The 15,589-nt window shown below is 42.5% G+C and overlaps 1 protein-coding gene across 4 annotated transcripts in view; it reads right to left on the bottom strand.

Moving 5' to 3' along the window:
- SP4 (Sp4 transcription factor) overlaps positions 1–12,346 on the bottom strand; it is a 50,439-nt gene extending 38,093 nt beyond the window's left edge. For 2 of the 4 annotated variants that reach the window (XM_081147820.1, XM_081147823.1), the window contains exons 1-3: positions 11,586–12,346; positions 11,004–11,116; positions 8,944–10,498 (exon numbers count right to left, since the gene is read on the bottom strand). In XM_081147820.1, coding sequence (XP_081003946.1) covers positions 8,944–10,498; positions 11,004–11,116; positions 11,586–11,592 — 1,675 coding nt within the window. In that variant the 5' untranslated portion in view covers positions 11,593–12,346. The remainder of the gene's footprint in view (positions 1–8,943; positions 10,499–11,003; positions 11,117–11,585) is intronic. The other 2 variants (XM_081147821.1, XM_081147822.1) reach the window with 2 other exon arrangements.
- Between the last annotated feature and the right edge of the window lie 3,243 nt (positions 12,347–15,589).

Below are 15,589 nucleotides of genomic sequence, written 5' to 3'. Positions count from 1 at the left end.
ATGTTTGCCCAGGATGGAATAGCTAATTGGGAGCAGTACCCAAGCAAAAATCTAAGAGTTCTAATTTTTTTTTTTTTTTAAATATATCTTTATTGACTTCAGAGAGAGAAGGGAGAGGGAGAGAGAGAGATAGAAACATCAATGATGACACAGAGTCATTGATCGGCTGCCTCCTGCAAGCCCCTGACTGGGGACTGAGCCCACAACTGGGGCATGTGCCCCAGCCCTGAATTGAATCCCGATCGCCTGGATCCTAGGTCAACGCTCAACCGCTGAGCCACACCCGACCGGACAAGAGTTCTAATTCTTAGTTCTGTTGTATTATAAACTTTAAAATGTCATTTTTTCCTAGTGCTTCAACATCCCCACAAGCAGACTGAATACCCTGCCCAGGTGATCAGGTGCACCAGTGTGTAAGGGTGGCTCCTGTCAGAAGTTTCCTTTCCTAACTTCCCCTGACTATGACCTAACAACATTTATACACATCAGTGAAATCTCCTCATGACTTTTCTTGCGTACTCCACCCTAATGCCCCAATAAAGGCACCTGACCACGGGTCCTTGCTCTCTTCTCTGCTCTCCACCTGTGTGGCTGAGTCAGCTCCCATGATGCTCCCTCACATGTGACCCCCTCCAGCCATACAATAACTCTCTCGAGGACCAGTGAGTATGATAATTTTTTCTCCTGTGTCTCCTCTTGTAGCCACATCTGACTGACCAATAACACAAAAACACAAAATACCTGTGCTCTGGGAAGCCTCTCCATACACGTCTGCTGTAATAATAAACCCATTACTTGAACCACCTCTGATCAAACAGATAGATCCTGAACCTAACTGCATTACCATACATAAGGAAAGGAGAACCTTCATATACTTGAACTATCACTTTTCCCATTCAAGTCTTAGGTCTCAAACATTTTAAAAACACCTATATGCTAGCGCAGCCAGGCATGGCTCAGTGGTTGAGCACTGACCTAGGACCCAGGAGGTCACGGTTTGCTTCCTGGTCAGGGCACATGCCCAGGTTGCGGGCTTGATCCCCAATTAGGGGCATGCAGGAAGCAGCTGATCAATAACGACTCTCTCATCATTGATGTTTCTCTCTCTCTCTCTCCCTCTCCATTCCTCTCTCTGAAATCAATAAAGATATATTTAAAAAACAAAAACAATAAAGATATATTTAAAAAACAAAAACAGCTAGATAGTCTGAGCCAAAAAGGCAGGCATACTGTTGCTTACTCCACAGGGGGAATTAACATATCTGAAGCTGTGAGTGCTTCCCAGAGTTGGAAATCCATTAGAATCCTAGGTTTTCCAACTGCTCTCCAATTCCATTCAAGAAAAAGTAATTACATACTAAATTTATTAATTGCTCATACTCAAATTTAGTAATTGTTCATACTAAAGTAACAGTATGAGGAACATGACTATGGTTAAAGAGCTACTGACATAAAATATCCTAACTACAAATTCAATGCTGGACACTGAAGTATATATTTAAAATACTAATGCTTTGGTAGTCACCAAATGAAAGTGCTAATGACTCAGAAAAATAGCATCTAAGAGTATAACGAAGAACAGAAAATCTATTTGTGAATTGAAGTACTGCATTTATTAATAGAGTTCATCTTAAGTATACTGTCTTTGTAACAAGAAAAATGGTAAATGTGACCCTCAAACCCCCTCAAAATAATTCCTAAATACTTAATCATGTAAATTTAACTAAAACTTACAGAACTCTCACCATATGCTGGATGGAAGTACCCAGAACAGGACCATGTACTCAAATATTCATAGAACCTTAAATTTTAGAATTAGATGACGATTCATACTTTATCTAATCAAACTTTCTATACAGTACAAAAAATTCTACATTCTATAGTGTCTCTGATAGACATCCAACCTCTGATGCCAGAATGATCACTACTTCATGAACCAAACCATTCAATTACTATACAGTTCTAGTCTATGTGTATACACAAATACACATTCCATTGTTTTCCCAAGGCCAAACAAAACAGGAGTATTTCAATTACAAAAACCCCAGCCCTTCATATATTTGAAGATAGCTGTCACACTTTCCATTGTTTTCTTTGAACAGTAAAAATGACTACTCTTCAATTATTGCTAGTATGAAATGTTTTCCACACTCTTCATCCTAGGAATCCTTCTTGATATACTTTCCAATTTGCCAATGTGCCATTTAAAACGTGCCACCTAGTACTGTACACAATATTGCAGAAATGGTCTGACAAGTGCAAAGTCCAGAGCTTCACTCTACTCTTAGTTCATACTAAGTTCAATAAATTCCAAATCATCTTCACATGCCCTGCTGTCAAACCAGGTTTTTCATCTTGCAAGTATACAATGCCCCCTCCCCCTTAAATAGAGGATTTTACCTGTTCTATTTATCTTGCTAATTCTGGCCCAGCATTCTAGCCTACTAGGATCACTCAGAATCTCAATTCTATTTCCTATCATAATTATTAGCAATGCCTCCCAGCTTTGTCTGATCTTTGATTTCAGTAAATATGGCGCCCTTCTATCTGGCATTTGGGGGTGGGGGGAGTTAAACAGGACTGCATCAAGGATACAATCCTACACCACAGTACCAGAGGCCTCTACTGAGATGGACAACATTTTTCATATAACTGAGAAACTAAATATGAGCCTTTACAGATATCATGATTATCAATACTGAAATCAAGCTACATTGTGTTGATGCTTCCTTTGTATACTAATCTGGAAACCCTAAAGAAAGAATAGCCAAACATAGTTTGTTAGTGAACCCATACTGACTCCCCACAATCCCTGAATTTTTAAAAAATACTCAAAGGCCAACTACTCAATAATTCGTTGAAGACACTTTGTTAAAAATGGTTATCAAATTCATCTGTCTGCACTTTATGATGTTTTTAAAAAGTGAGGAGCTTATTCATGCTCAATTTTTCCATGATGTGTAATTTTTAAGTTACTGATACTGGCCTGAAACTAAATACTCAAAAGGCCAACCACTCATACTATAGTATTTTAAAGTCTGAGTTTAACATAGATGTCTCCATGCAGCCACACTACTTTCTATTCACCATTTTTTTTTTTTTACCACGTTTGGTCATAATTATCTTTCAGTGACACACAATGTTAGGGCTAGAAGAAACCTTAACTGCATATGCAGTCAGTACTTCAATTTTCAAAACTGCTCACCCTTTAAAGGATTTAAGTATGCACCAGACACAAAGGGGTGAAAAATAGCCTTTATCTGTGGACTTACCCTTTTACCTTATGTCACATAAACAAAAGCCTTGGAATCGGAGATGATTTTAAATCATGACTCTACCACTTACTGGAAGGACAGATCTGCTTATAGAAATTAGAGCTCAGTGAGGCTATCTGTAAAATGGGCACAATAATACCAATCTTACAAGGATATTGTGGGTTTTAATGAATTAATAGCCCAAATTTAAAACATACTAGGTAAATAATAAATGTTTGTTTTCTTCTTCCGCAAGTTTTTTTTTTTTTTTGAACCCATTTCTAACTATAGTTTGGGAAACGATACACTATCACAACAGCCTGAGGATTTGCTTACCTACACATAAAATTTACTGATCTCTTTAGTTCCCAACTTGCTCTTTCAAGAAAGAACAAAATAGTTTCACTTAGGTTCCACCAATTAATTCAATAACAAGGAGACTGAGAGAATTGTGCTTTTCACCAATATCGCATTCAACATACTAAGGCTGTCTATCTGGGAGAAGACAAATTCAAGCTGGACACACTCCCTCTGTGGTCCCTAAACTAAACCTCAGATACATTTACTAGCAAAGGATTTGGATAACAAAGTCATAAATACAGCAGAAAGACAACTGGAGCAGTTGTTGTTTCTAGCCCTCACTTTGCCACAAAGTACCAGGAAGTCATTCAGCCTTTCTGGGCTTTAGTTTCTTCATTTCTAAAATACCACTAAGGAATGAGGGAGGGAGAAACAGTCAATTATCTTTAAGTTACCTTAGATAACGACAATTTCATTAAGCCTTTATCTCACCACATACTTATATAAGCCAATTTATGGTTCAACAGGTGATCTTTGCCACAATTTTCTCATTCACTAAGTAGCAAAATACAAGCATTACGAACATCCAATCCCATCTCATATCTAGATGAATATAAGGCTAGGTTCCCCTTTTACTGTCAATTCTCACTATGTCATCCCTAGAGTACTTCATGTAGCACTGCAGAATCTCTCACCCGTATTTCTGCTTTCATTTGTAACAGTAAAAAGTCAAAATTTCTTTATAGACTTCAGCACCAATACTAAAATGTTACAACTAGTGTGCAATAATCTCGAAGATCCTTTCAAAATAAATTTATCATTTTGTACATCTGTTATTTCTACCAAATCCATATATAGCAACTTTTCCCTATCTTCCTTTTTTATCAGGCTTACGTTTCCTTTTCTTTTTTTCTCTTCAACTTGCTTTTACGCCTGCTCCAGTATTCTTTAAGTATTACTCATTATATATTCCCTGATTTGGGTTTGAAAAGCAGATGATTAAAACTCTATTTTCCAATTGCTTCTCTCTCTAACCTGAAATCCCTCAAAGATGTCCTTTTAAAAAATTAATGTGGCTCTACTCTGAGTACTTTTTCATCTTCTCTGAAAATCTTAAAAATAGGCAAAGATACTGTTTTGGCAACATCAACAAATCTTAAAGGTCAGGCTATATATCATCTAATGGGTAAAACTAACTTGGTAGTTCAGAACCTAAATCACTTGTACAGGGTACAAGATACAAGTTTTCTCACAATGAATTCCAATCTATAATGAATAGAATTAGAAGATTTTAGAGAAATAAGATTAAAGGAGTAAACCTGACTTCTCTGAATAAGGAAATAACCACCAAACACATGAGCATATGTATATGTATACAAACAGGTATATATGTGTGTGTGTACATATATATCTGTGTATATTTATATAACCTGTATATGTTATATTAAGATGCATACTAGAGAAATTCAAATCAATAGAATATACATGGGCAAAGGAAAAACATACTTGTATTAAACCTTGAGTCAATTTTCTACTTTTAATAGCTCTGGAAAAATGTTTCGTGTAAGTTTGATTTTACTGAAGTTAAGTTTAATTAAATATAAATGTCAATTATTTTATTTGGTTCCAATTTTCAGCAATAAATGTAAAACTGGCCCTCTCATTCTTGGTTCTGCCACATCCACAGGTTTCATAATTTAAATCCCCCCAAAAGTAAAGGAAGATAAGAGAATCAAGTTCTTGAAGGGCTAGCATCATCTTTTCCTCAAGTATGAACTTCCTTTTTGTGAGAATCAGCATAAAAATGTTAATTGTCATTAGAACTGATAGAGAAATGTCCATCCGTCAAGCAAAAGCATAATCTATTACTACATGTTGATGATTAGGGCCAAAAATAAATTAAATCGCTGGTCAATGCAAAGTTAATTACAGATTTAAATACCAATGGTCCCTGCATATTCTAAATTCTTTAAGGAGATGTAACTCCTAAAGTTCACTTTACCTAGGGCTCTTTGGCTACCACAGTACATTGTGAAAACAGGTAGTCCTTTTTGAGCAAAACATCTTCCACTTTGCTCACTTAGTTAAAACAACGGATGTTCTTAAACCAACAGTACAATTGTTACCTTTGCTCTTAACTTAAAATAGGATTTCTGCTTTTCCTTTACTCAAAGTTAAACTCAGAATCCCAAAAAGGAAACAAATACTAGTATGCAGAGGGTGTATGTATTTAGTTCCTACTACAAGTCTAACTAATTGAATGCTAGATGCTCAGCTTCGAACTCTGGATTTCAAGCTGAGACCAAACCACAGAAACACATTATGCCGGATACAGTATCAAGGAAAGAGGATTCCTGTAGGCTGTTGCTAACAGTCTCATTTCATAAAATCAAGTATGAAGCTCCCCAGTTTCAAGAACTGATTCCCTCGATTTACCTTGTACAATTTTTTTTTTCTTTTTCTGTCCTTATCATTCAAACCCTTCCCCTACATCCTGAAGTACAAGTAACATGGGATGGATGGAGGAAAGCTTTCAGTCCCTTGTTCTTTAACTAGCCATTACATTCTGTCAAAGCTGATTATTACTAATTTTTTTCAAGCCCTGGTAATAGTTGTCATGAATATTCAGAGCAAATTTTTCCCATAAATTAAACAAAACTAAATAATACCATTCTCCTGAGGGGCAGGAGGGTATGAAATAATAAAGAAGTACTAAAAAAGTGAACTGAGACATTAAGTAAAAGATCTGTACTTCCAGGGCTCACTTATAAAAGGAATACACAGGCACTTACTGCTCATACTCTCCCTTCTAGAGACAATACCTCGTGTCCCACTCTTAATATCTTTAAAACTCAAAGCCAACAGAAATAAGTAAAATCAGAACTCTTTCATTAGCTCCATTAAAACTACTCCAGGGCATTGCTCCCAATTCCAAATTGCAATCTTCTCCATCATCTTCTATACCTTAATTCAGCACACATTTGTCAAGCTCTACTGTGCTAGGAAGGTAAATCTGCAAACTAGGCCCAGATCAACTGCACTGACTTGTAGAAATCAGGGTATATTTCAGGTCTTTGAAACATGGCTATTGTCTTAAAATGATTGAGCATATCCATTAGAACATATACTCTTCAACATCAACAAAATTTAAGATCTATGGTATCAGGAGAAAAAAAAATCCAACTACGCAAAGTTCAAATTTCCTCATACATTTAAGTGCCCTCCACATCATGTAAACTCTTTAAATAAAATCATCCCCCAAAATGATGGACTAACCACAAGTATTGGAAGTGCTCAGCAGGCAGCCAGTCAATAGATGTTCGTGGAATAAAAACTGTAAGTTGCATTTGCTGTCAAAATCCATTCTCTGAGGCACATATGAACTCGCTTCACAACCACGTCCTTCCATATTTTGCCTTCTGGTTCATTGCTGATGACTAGACCTTTGGTTCTCAAATTTCAATAAGATTTAGAATCACCTAGAAGGTCTGCTGGAAAGGCAGAACCCCGGACCACATTTCCCCCTCCCCCTCAATATTACAGTTCCAGAAGCAGGATCCTGCATTTACAATAATGCATCATTCAAGTAATCTCAGGCGGTCAGAAGATCATGCTCTCAGTTATGGCTTACCCTCACAATGGGCAAGGAAAAAACTCTGAGTTGTAAATATTAGAGAACAAAACTGATTATATCTAAGCTAAATTACAAATTACTCGATTCTCTTAATAATTCACTAATGCTTAACAGACAAGATGAAATATAAGTAATTTTTGCATTGACAATGCAAACTGTCATTCAACCCACCAAAAAGACGTTTTTCTGAAATACTTAAGTGATTGTCAATATTTAGAAAAAGAGTAGTAACAAAGCAAGCTAAGGACTGTAATCCAGGGAAGCACTTACATAATTGTGCTATAATAGTTTTAGGGGAAACAATACCACGCTCAAAATATTCCTTGACTAGACTACTGTGCTGTCAACACAGGAGCCACTAGCCGCATATGGCTATTTAAATTAAAAGTAAATAAAATTTAAAATTCAGTTCCTCAGTTGTACTAGCCACATTTTAAGTATTCAATCGCCACACAGGGCTAGTGGCTAACATACTGGATAAAACAGATATATAACATTTCCATCATCACAGAAAATTCTACTGGATAGCTCTGGTTTAGAGGTAATGGTATCTAAATAAAACATGTAATCTCTGTTCTCCTGAATTGGAGACCTCTATCCAGCAACTGCCAATTTTAAATATACACATCCACTTTACGTATTAACTATATGTAAAACAAACACATACCAGTAAAAACAACAAAAAACCCTAGCATAATTTTTCTGAAAGTTGTTTTAAGAAAGGTCATTCAACAGTGATATGCTCATTCATTTCAGAGCATCAAAACACAAATATTTAACTAAAAAGGTCCGAACGTATCAAAGGCACTAAAATGACAACTAGGTTTAAACCAAATCAGAATCAATGAAAAGTGTATAATTACTAGAAAACAAAAGGGAGTAGGTAAAATAAGACTGGTCCGGAAAGATTAAAATACTTAAAACTAGTTTTCCAAATACTGCAGAAGTATTAATTCTATGCATAACAAGTGCTTTATAACTGGTCTTAAAATGACCTTACCACAATTCATCCTAGTTAGTGACATTTTACTATCTGCAATTTCTTCTCACCAACTTCGCATTAAAATACCTATAAATAACATAACTACCATAATATTTACTTAAATATAATTTTATAAGTGAGGGACTATTAACTCAAAAGCCTGAGCAAATCCTGCTTTTAGCAAAAATGTACACAAAAGTTAATCAAACAACTTTGAATGTAAAATTTTATCTCTCAACTTCATCAATAACTAGTTTAAAACAATGCTGCATAATAAAACCAAAGGCATGGGCAACAAGATGCTGAAGCATGAGAAGTAGCTACAAATTTAATAGTAAGCCTTATTACAAAGTAGAATTAAAACTGCAACAGGCTCACTACTGTATTCTAATTTAGACTTAGACCTACTTTCCCTGAAGGAAGATATAAACATCGCTTTGACTAAGGTTCTTTCAGAAGAGTTCAGGTGTACTCAAATATGATCTCTAAATTACAGAAGATTATTACGATTCTAATCAGGAAGTTTTGCTCCACAGAAGAATTTTATAAAACTGTCTAACAAATTTAACACATAAAACCTAACACTAAAAATGTACAAATGTGAAGAAGTCACACTAATGATTACAGTTATTAAAATATAACGTTCCTGTCTATTTTAGATTCCTTAGGATTATCTGTTTACTTCAGAGGTCTAGGTCAAATCTAATTAGCAAAGAAAAACAATTATTAAAAACTGTATAAAAGGTCCTTAAAGAGAAATTATAACAACTTACCTGCAACACTAGTGATTGTAACTGGAACTCCTTGCACTTGAACGCCTGCCGCACCCAGGTTGGCAACACTCACTGTCTGAAGGTTAGGCACTGATGCAAGCTGGGCAGTATTCAAAGTTATTGGGGCACCAGCAACAGCCACAGGAGCAATCTGAGCAAGAGTTGTGCCACCACTTGAAGACACTGGGGTGATGGTTAATTGTTGGGATAACCCAGCATTCTGAACTTGCAAATTGGAAAGACTCTGAATATTCTGAACCTGTACAGTTTGCCAACTGATTTGCCCTGAAGGTGTTAAAGTTGGAGCCCTGATAAGCACCTGAGTCGGATTTACTGCTTGAAGTTGAACGTTCTGCAAAGGCTGTTGCTGGATGGTCTGAATTGTCTGCCCTGACTGGAGTTGAAATGACTGTGGTGGAATAGCCTGAATAATCTGTTGCTGAGGCTGCTGGATCTGGATCTGCTGTAAGATAGGCTGGCCTACAATTTGCACCTGCTGAAGAGAGTTTGACTGATCCTGTGCATTCTGTATTCCATTAGACTGAAGCTGGCTGGAGCTCTGGGCTTCAGGCTCAGTAGCAGCAGGAGTCTGAGATTCTTCAATAGTGCGTTCTGAATTACTGGCGGATGTGCTTGCATACTGGCCCGTATCTGCTGAGCTCACTAAGGTGTCACTGCTGGTCAAAGATGTTGAAGCAGTGGTTGTGCAGGTGGTGGAGGAGGAGGGAGATTCTGGCATAGTGCTGGCAGAAGCAGTGGTGGTGGTGGGTGTGGAAACTAACTGACTCCCATTAGAAGTCCCACTATCAGTAGTAGTTGCAGGCTGGCCAACCTGTCCCGTCCCTCCTCCTGCAGCCACGTTGTTTATCACTGGCAAAGCTAAAGTCACTCCTCCAATGTTAATTGGTAGAGTTGTTACAACTTGAGCCTGAGTACCAGGAAGGGTCTGTAATTGCAGTGGTATTGAAACACCAGGTCTAATTTGGACTGGAACTGTCTGATTTGCCAGGTTTTGAGCAAGAATATTCCCAGAAGCTGTCCTGTTAGCAGTGGTGAGGATAGCTTGATTATTACCTGCAGAAATGAGCTGAATTTGACCCTGCAAATCCTGTAGAGATGAACTACTGGTTGGATTGATCTGAATTTGCTGGCCTTCCACTGTCTGAAGTTGTGGAATCACTTGGTACTGTACACTACCACTTGGATTTTGTACTTGTATGACTTGAAACTGACCAGGGGTGGAAGAATTACCTGATTTTGTTTTTGTAGGAGATGCACTCCCATTATTACTGCTGGAAGAACTAGATGAGCTAGAAGCTGGTTGAGAAATGTTATTTTCTTTTGAAGCAGGAGGAGTGGAGGCAACAAGTTGCCAAGCGTTTCCAGCAAGTTGTGTTGTTACCAGTTCTAGCTGTTGTGGTTGATTTTGAAGTTGCACCAATCCTTGGCTTGGATCTATAATAATTTGTTGTTGTCCAGTTGCTTGATTTTCACCAGGAGTCCCTATTTTGCTGCAAGTAGCTGCCAGTAAAGCCAGAGGAGAGGGCTGAGAGTCCTACCCAAAACGGGATGGTAAAGGAGGGGGGGGGAAAAAAAGTGGGCGGATTTAGTGGAGGCCAGTAGCTGGGAGGGGCTTATTTATTTTGACAGCTCTACATTTCAGAACTTACTCAGGAAGTGGCAGAAATCAAAAAAAATATATTAACAAAATCAATAAGATATACGAATAAGGAAGCTGATCCTGGAATATAAAGTTTAAATACAAGGAAATTTCCACCAAACTTTCTTAAAAGTGTTATTTTCCTAAACTCAAAATGCCCTTGGGAAAAATACACACCGTTTTCTTATATAGCCTGAGCTCCTAGTATAATTTTAACCGGCGTTACCCTGAAACGTGAAATGTTTATAAATTTACAATTTAACTTCCTCCCTCTCAGAAAGATGCTTTGAGTGGATAAACATTTTTATTCTGTTCTTCACTTCTGGGCATTTAAAGGGCGTAACTCCCTCTTTCCCCTTAGCGTTTCGTGATGAATTTTTTTTTGTATGTTTTCTTTTACCTGGGAGCCTGAGGTTTTGGGTTTTTTATTGTTATTCTCTGGCTCAGAGGTTTTCCCTCCTTCTGTAGCCATCGCCGCGGCCGCCGCCTCCTCCTCCTCCTCCTTCTTCTGATCTGCAACAAACCCCCACCACACACACACACACACACACACACGCACACACGCACACACACACGCGCGCGCGCACACGCGAGACAACAGGTTATTAGGATTATTATTATTCGTCTTCCCCCTCCCCTGCCCTCGCTCCCCCCCGAACATTAATCTCCATAAACCCGCGATCCACGCACGCCGGCGGGGTGGGGGCGAAGCAGGGAAGGGAGGAGGGGGTATCACAAAACGTGGTTTGAAACCCGACCCATCGGCTCCAGAGCAACACCCAAAAGGAGGCTGTTCTCTCTCAGACATTAAGACAAAACACAACCCTCTTTCCCTCCCCCTGGTTCCCTCCCGCCCTCTCCTCCTCCCCTTAAAGCATCTCAGCGGCCCCGGGGGAGGGGGGAGAACCGAGCAGGGTCTGGGGAAGGAGGGAGGGAGGGAGGGAGGCGGTGAAGGAGACCGAGGGGGGTGGAGAATACGTACCGCTCATCCCGCATTAACAGGACAAACCCTCAGACGGAGACAGGGATAGAGGTGGGTGGGGGTGGGGGCGAGGCGGGAGGAGAGGCCGGTCCCGCCCGCCCGCGGTGGCTCGGAGGAGGCTGTAGCTGGCACAGGCTCTGCCTCTTTTTCCGCGAATGGCCGCCGCTGGGCTGTGGCGTAGCAGCTCCTCTCTCCGCCCGAGCCCGGCTGACTCGCCCTTGATTGACAGCGGCGGCGCGCGGCGCGGGCGGCGGCGCGGGCCAGGGGCGGGGCCAGGGCGGTGCGAGCCGGGCCGACTCCCCACCCCCCTCGGCCTCTCTCCGCCACCGCCGCCGACTCTCCACCCCTTCCCCCAGCGGATTGGCCGCCGACCTGCCGGGGGCCGGGGCGCTGGGGCCGCCTCCTCTCCACCCCCTTTCTCGGCGTTCTTCTTTCTGCAGCTCCTCTTCTCCTCCCTTGGCTCCTCCGGCGCTCCTTCTCGCGGCCTTCTAGCGCAGGCCTGCTGCCGGCAGGCCCTCCATACAGCCAAACTTGTTGTCTCAGGATATCCCGCCCCCTACTCATTCCCCGGCGCCCTCCCCTCAAAAACCCGCTGCAGCGGCCCTCGCAATGGCCACCAAGGAGAAAAGTAGGCCTGTCGCTTAAGGGGAGCGAGAGGCACGGATGAGAGTGCGCGCTAGCCCCGGACGGCTTGGCGCGCCCGGCGCACTGGCCGCTGCCCGGGCGCAGGGAGCATGCCTTTCCTGAGGCGCATCCGGACCCGGGCGCCCTTTTTCCCTGGCTTGGCCCCCATTGGCTGAGCCCCTGGTGACGCGCGCTGAGTGGTGGGAGAAAGGGGGCGGGGAGACGCCGCAAAGCCTGTCGGCCCTTGTAGTTCCCGGGGGCCGCGGCGGCCGTCCCTGGCACCGCCTTCCCTCCCGCCCCCAACCGAAGCCGCGCTGCCAGGCGGAAAGCTGCCCGAGGGGGCGGTGGCGGCAGGGCGTGGCCCGGGCCGAGTGGGAGTTGAACTACGCCGGGAGGCGGCGGACTGGGTGTTGTTTGCCTGGGCCTATCCGCCCCGTGGGGCTGCCCGAACCGCCTCTGCCGCCGCCTCCTCGGCTCCGAGCCGCTCGTCGCGGGGCGAGCTCGCCCGGGGAGCGCTCGGCGACCGAGCGGGCGGCAGCCGGGGGAGGCGGGCTCTGCCGCCCTCCCGGGTTTGAACGAACCCGGCTTCTGGGAGAAGCGCCTTCGCCTTTCCTTTCTCTGCTCCCCTCCCTCCCTGAGGCCCCCCGCTTCAAATCCGGGGCCTGCATCCCCCACAGAGGAGGATCTTCCATTTTATTTGTCTCTGGCGCGGGGCTGGAGCCGAGCAGTGACCCTCCTCCTAAGGTTGCATCGGGTTTTGCCCCGTAGCCCGCGTGGTTGGTGGACTTCTCTGCCTCGCAAGATTCTCGAGGTGGAAAAATAAAAAAAAAAAGCCCAGCTCCGTTGGGGTGGGCACCGGTCACTGCTCGGCCTCAGCTTCGGGCAGGCGGGCGTCCACCTGACGGCGCCGAGCATGTTGCCGTCAAACGCACCCGAGCCCTCGCCGGACCCCAGGCGTCCTCCCAGGTCCTGAGGTCGGGCGGCGCCGCGGGGGCCGGTGCGTGCGGCAGAGGCGCGAGCGAGCCTCTAGCGCAACCCTGGCCCCGGAGTCGGGGGCCTGCGCACCCCGGCTCCGCACCCACTTTCTTCCCCACGGGGCTCCGCGCGGCCCTGGGCGCTTTGTCTCCAGCCTGAGGCCTGGCGAGGTGCGCGGGCGAGGAGGTCCCAGGTGCTGCACTTGACTGGCATCTCCTTGGCTTGTTAAACTAATTGCAGCATCCGCTGATGACGGAGCCAGCCGTGCAGCAAGACAAAGCGCTCTGAAGAAAGAATTACATACTATTGTCTACGCCTTCTTTAAAAAAATGAGCCTGAGGTCCTTAGAAAACCTGCTCCCCCCCCCCCCCATCATGTACAATACAGAGAGCTCGAAAGTACTTCTTGCATTTACACATATGCTATCTAGCCTCAGGTCTCCCCCCCCCCCCCCCCCCAATTCACTATGATGAAGGAAGGGAGACATTTTGCAGTCTTATGAACTGGGGCATCCCCTGTAGTTTCCTTACCTTACAAAACCTGGTTCCGAGGGGCGAGGTCACTAGCTCTGAACCACAGGTTAAAAAAGCGCTCAAGCATTCAGGATGGATGTACAAAGTGTCCTACTTGGTCTGCGCTCTCTATTTAACAGGTAATACTGGTATTCGTGAAACACAATGTAAGGGAAGAAAAATAATTTTTTCGCTACCCTTTTCAGCTCAGACTCCTGTAATAAAAGGTTAACAAGGGAAAAAAACAGAATTTTATGAACATGTATATCATATGTGTACATGTGAGATAAACAGGGAAAAACGAGGAACTCCCCATGGTGGCTTAAAATTCAGGTTTAAATATTTTAATAGGAAAAGTTAGAGAGGGGATGTATGCCTCTTGGGGTGAGAAAATAATTTTTAAGAAAGATAAACGGGCCTGTAGCAAAATAGACGGGAGTTGTGATAATGTGTGACAAAGTTGTCTGGATGTGGTATAGACTTCTAGTCTCCTCTCCTGTGATAAGAGTCACTCTTCCCTGGTCGATGAAACTCCCAGAGAGGGGGATTTATGACAACTGAGTTCCTTTTGGAGGATCTGTCTTAAGGCAGGTAAGAGGAGTTGAGAGAAAGCCTGCGTTTGCTGTTTTTCAAGTGCCTACAGCTGAAAATAATCAGTGTGCCAAAGTGGCATATTCTGCTACCGTCCAATAGTTAACAAGCCCTGATTTTTACGGTGGGCCAAAGCTGCTGATCCCTGGCTGAGCCATGAGACCTGAGGCAGGTGACTATTTAAAATTAATTATTTCTCAGGCACCATGATTTTATCTATATAATAGAAGATTTAGCTAGATGAGATAGCTCCAAAATTACAATATTCTTATACCACCTTGCTAATTTAAGCTATGTGCCATCTATATTATGATTGAGTTAATGTTATTCTTTAAACCAATTTACTTTTATTCCTGACATAATTAATTTAAGAAGTTGTTATCACCATGGTAAGGGAACAACCAGTATCGTAGCCATAGGAGTAAGTATAAATATAAATTCAACAAAATTCTCAGCCTCAGGCCAGTGAGGGTGATCTCCTTCCAGAGGAAGCAGTTTGTTGAAAAAGATTTCTTCCTATATTCATATTTCCTATAAAACAGTACCTTTCATTTTTTCCATCATGATCCACAAGAATAAATATATTTTATATCATGATCCAATGTGTATACATATGCAGAAGAAATGAGCATTTTTGTTATGGTTGTTTAATCCTCACTGGAGGATATTTTTTTTCATTGATTTTTCAGAGAGAGAGTGGAAGGGAAGGGGGGGAGAGAGACACACATAGATTGGTTGCCTCCCATATGTGGTGCATGTGGGGAGAACCTGCAACCCAGGCACATGACCTTGACTGGGAATTGAACTTGAGACCCTTCATTCCTGGGGGGGGGGCGGGGGGGGGGAGCAGCTGTGGACTGATGCTCTACCCACTGAGCCAAACTGGTCAGGGTGAAATGAGCATTTTTAATCAAAATAGTTAACATAGTTAACAACACTGAGCACTGACCACTAAGATCAAACACTGCCTCGAAGCTCTAAGGGTATCCTAGAAGGCCCCTCCCATGCATTTCCTTTGTAGTTGCTGGGTGGAGAGCTCCAGAGGGTAGAGAAACAATATTGGTCATGGTGGGGTGGGGGTGGAGGGGAACGGGACTCAGATAATATTTATTTGTTCATAGTTTCTAAGAGCCATATCAATATGTATTAGTTGAATATCAACCATTTATTAGTCTCCCTCCTCTCCTCTCCCTTCACTTTAAAAAAATTCTAGTAGCAACCCAGAGTTTGAAAAAAAGAGTGTCCTATGGTCTTTTATAAATCTCCCTCCCACCTTTGTGGAGCAGAAAGTTCATATTTCAA

This window comes from Miniopterus schreibersii, assembly GCF_964146895.1.
Source record: "Miniopterus schreibersii genome assembly, chromosome: 9".
Classification (NCBI taxonomy): Eukaryota; Metazoa; Chordata; class Mammalia; order Chiroptera; family Miniopteridae; genus Miniopterus; species Miniopterus schreibersii.
This window is presented reverse-complemented; position numbering and strand designations above follow the sequence as displayed.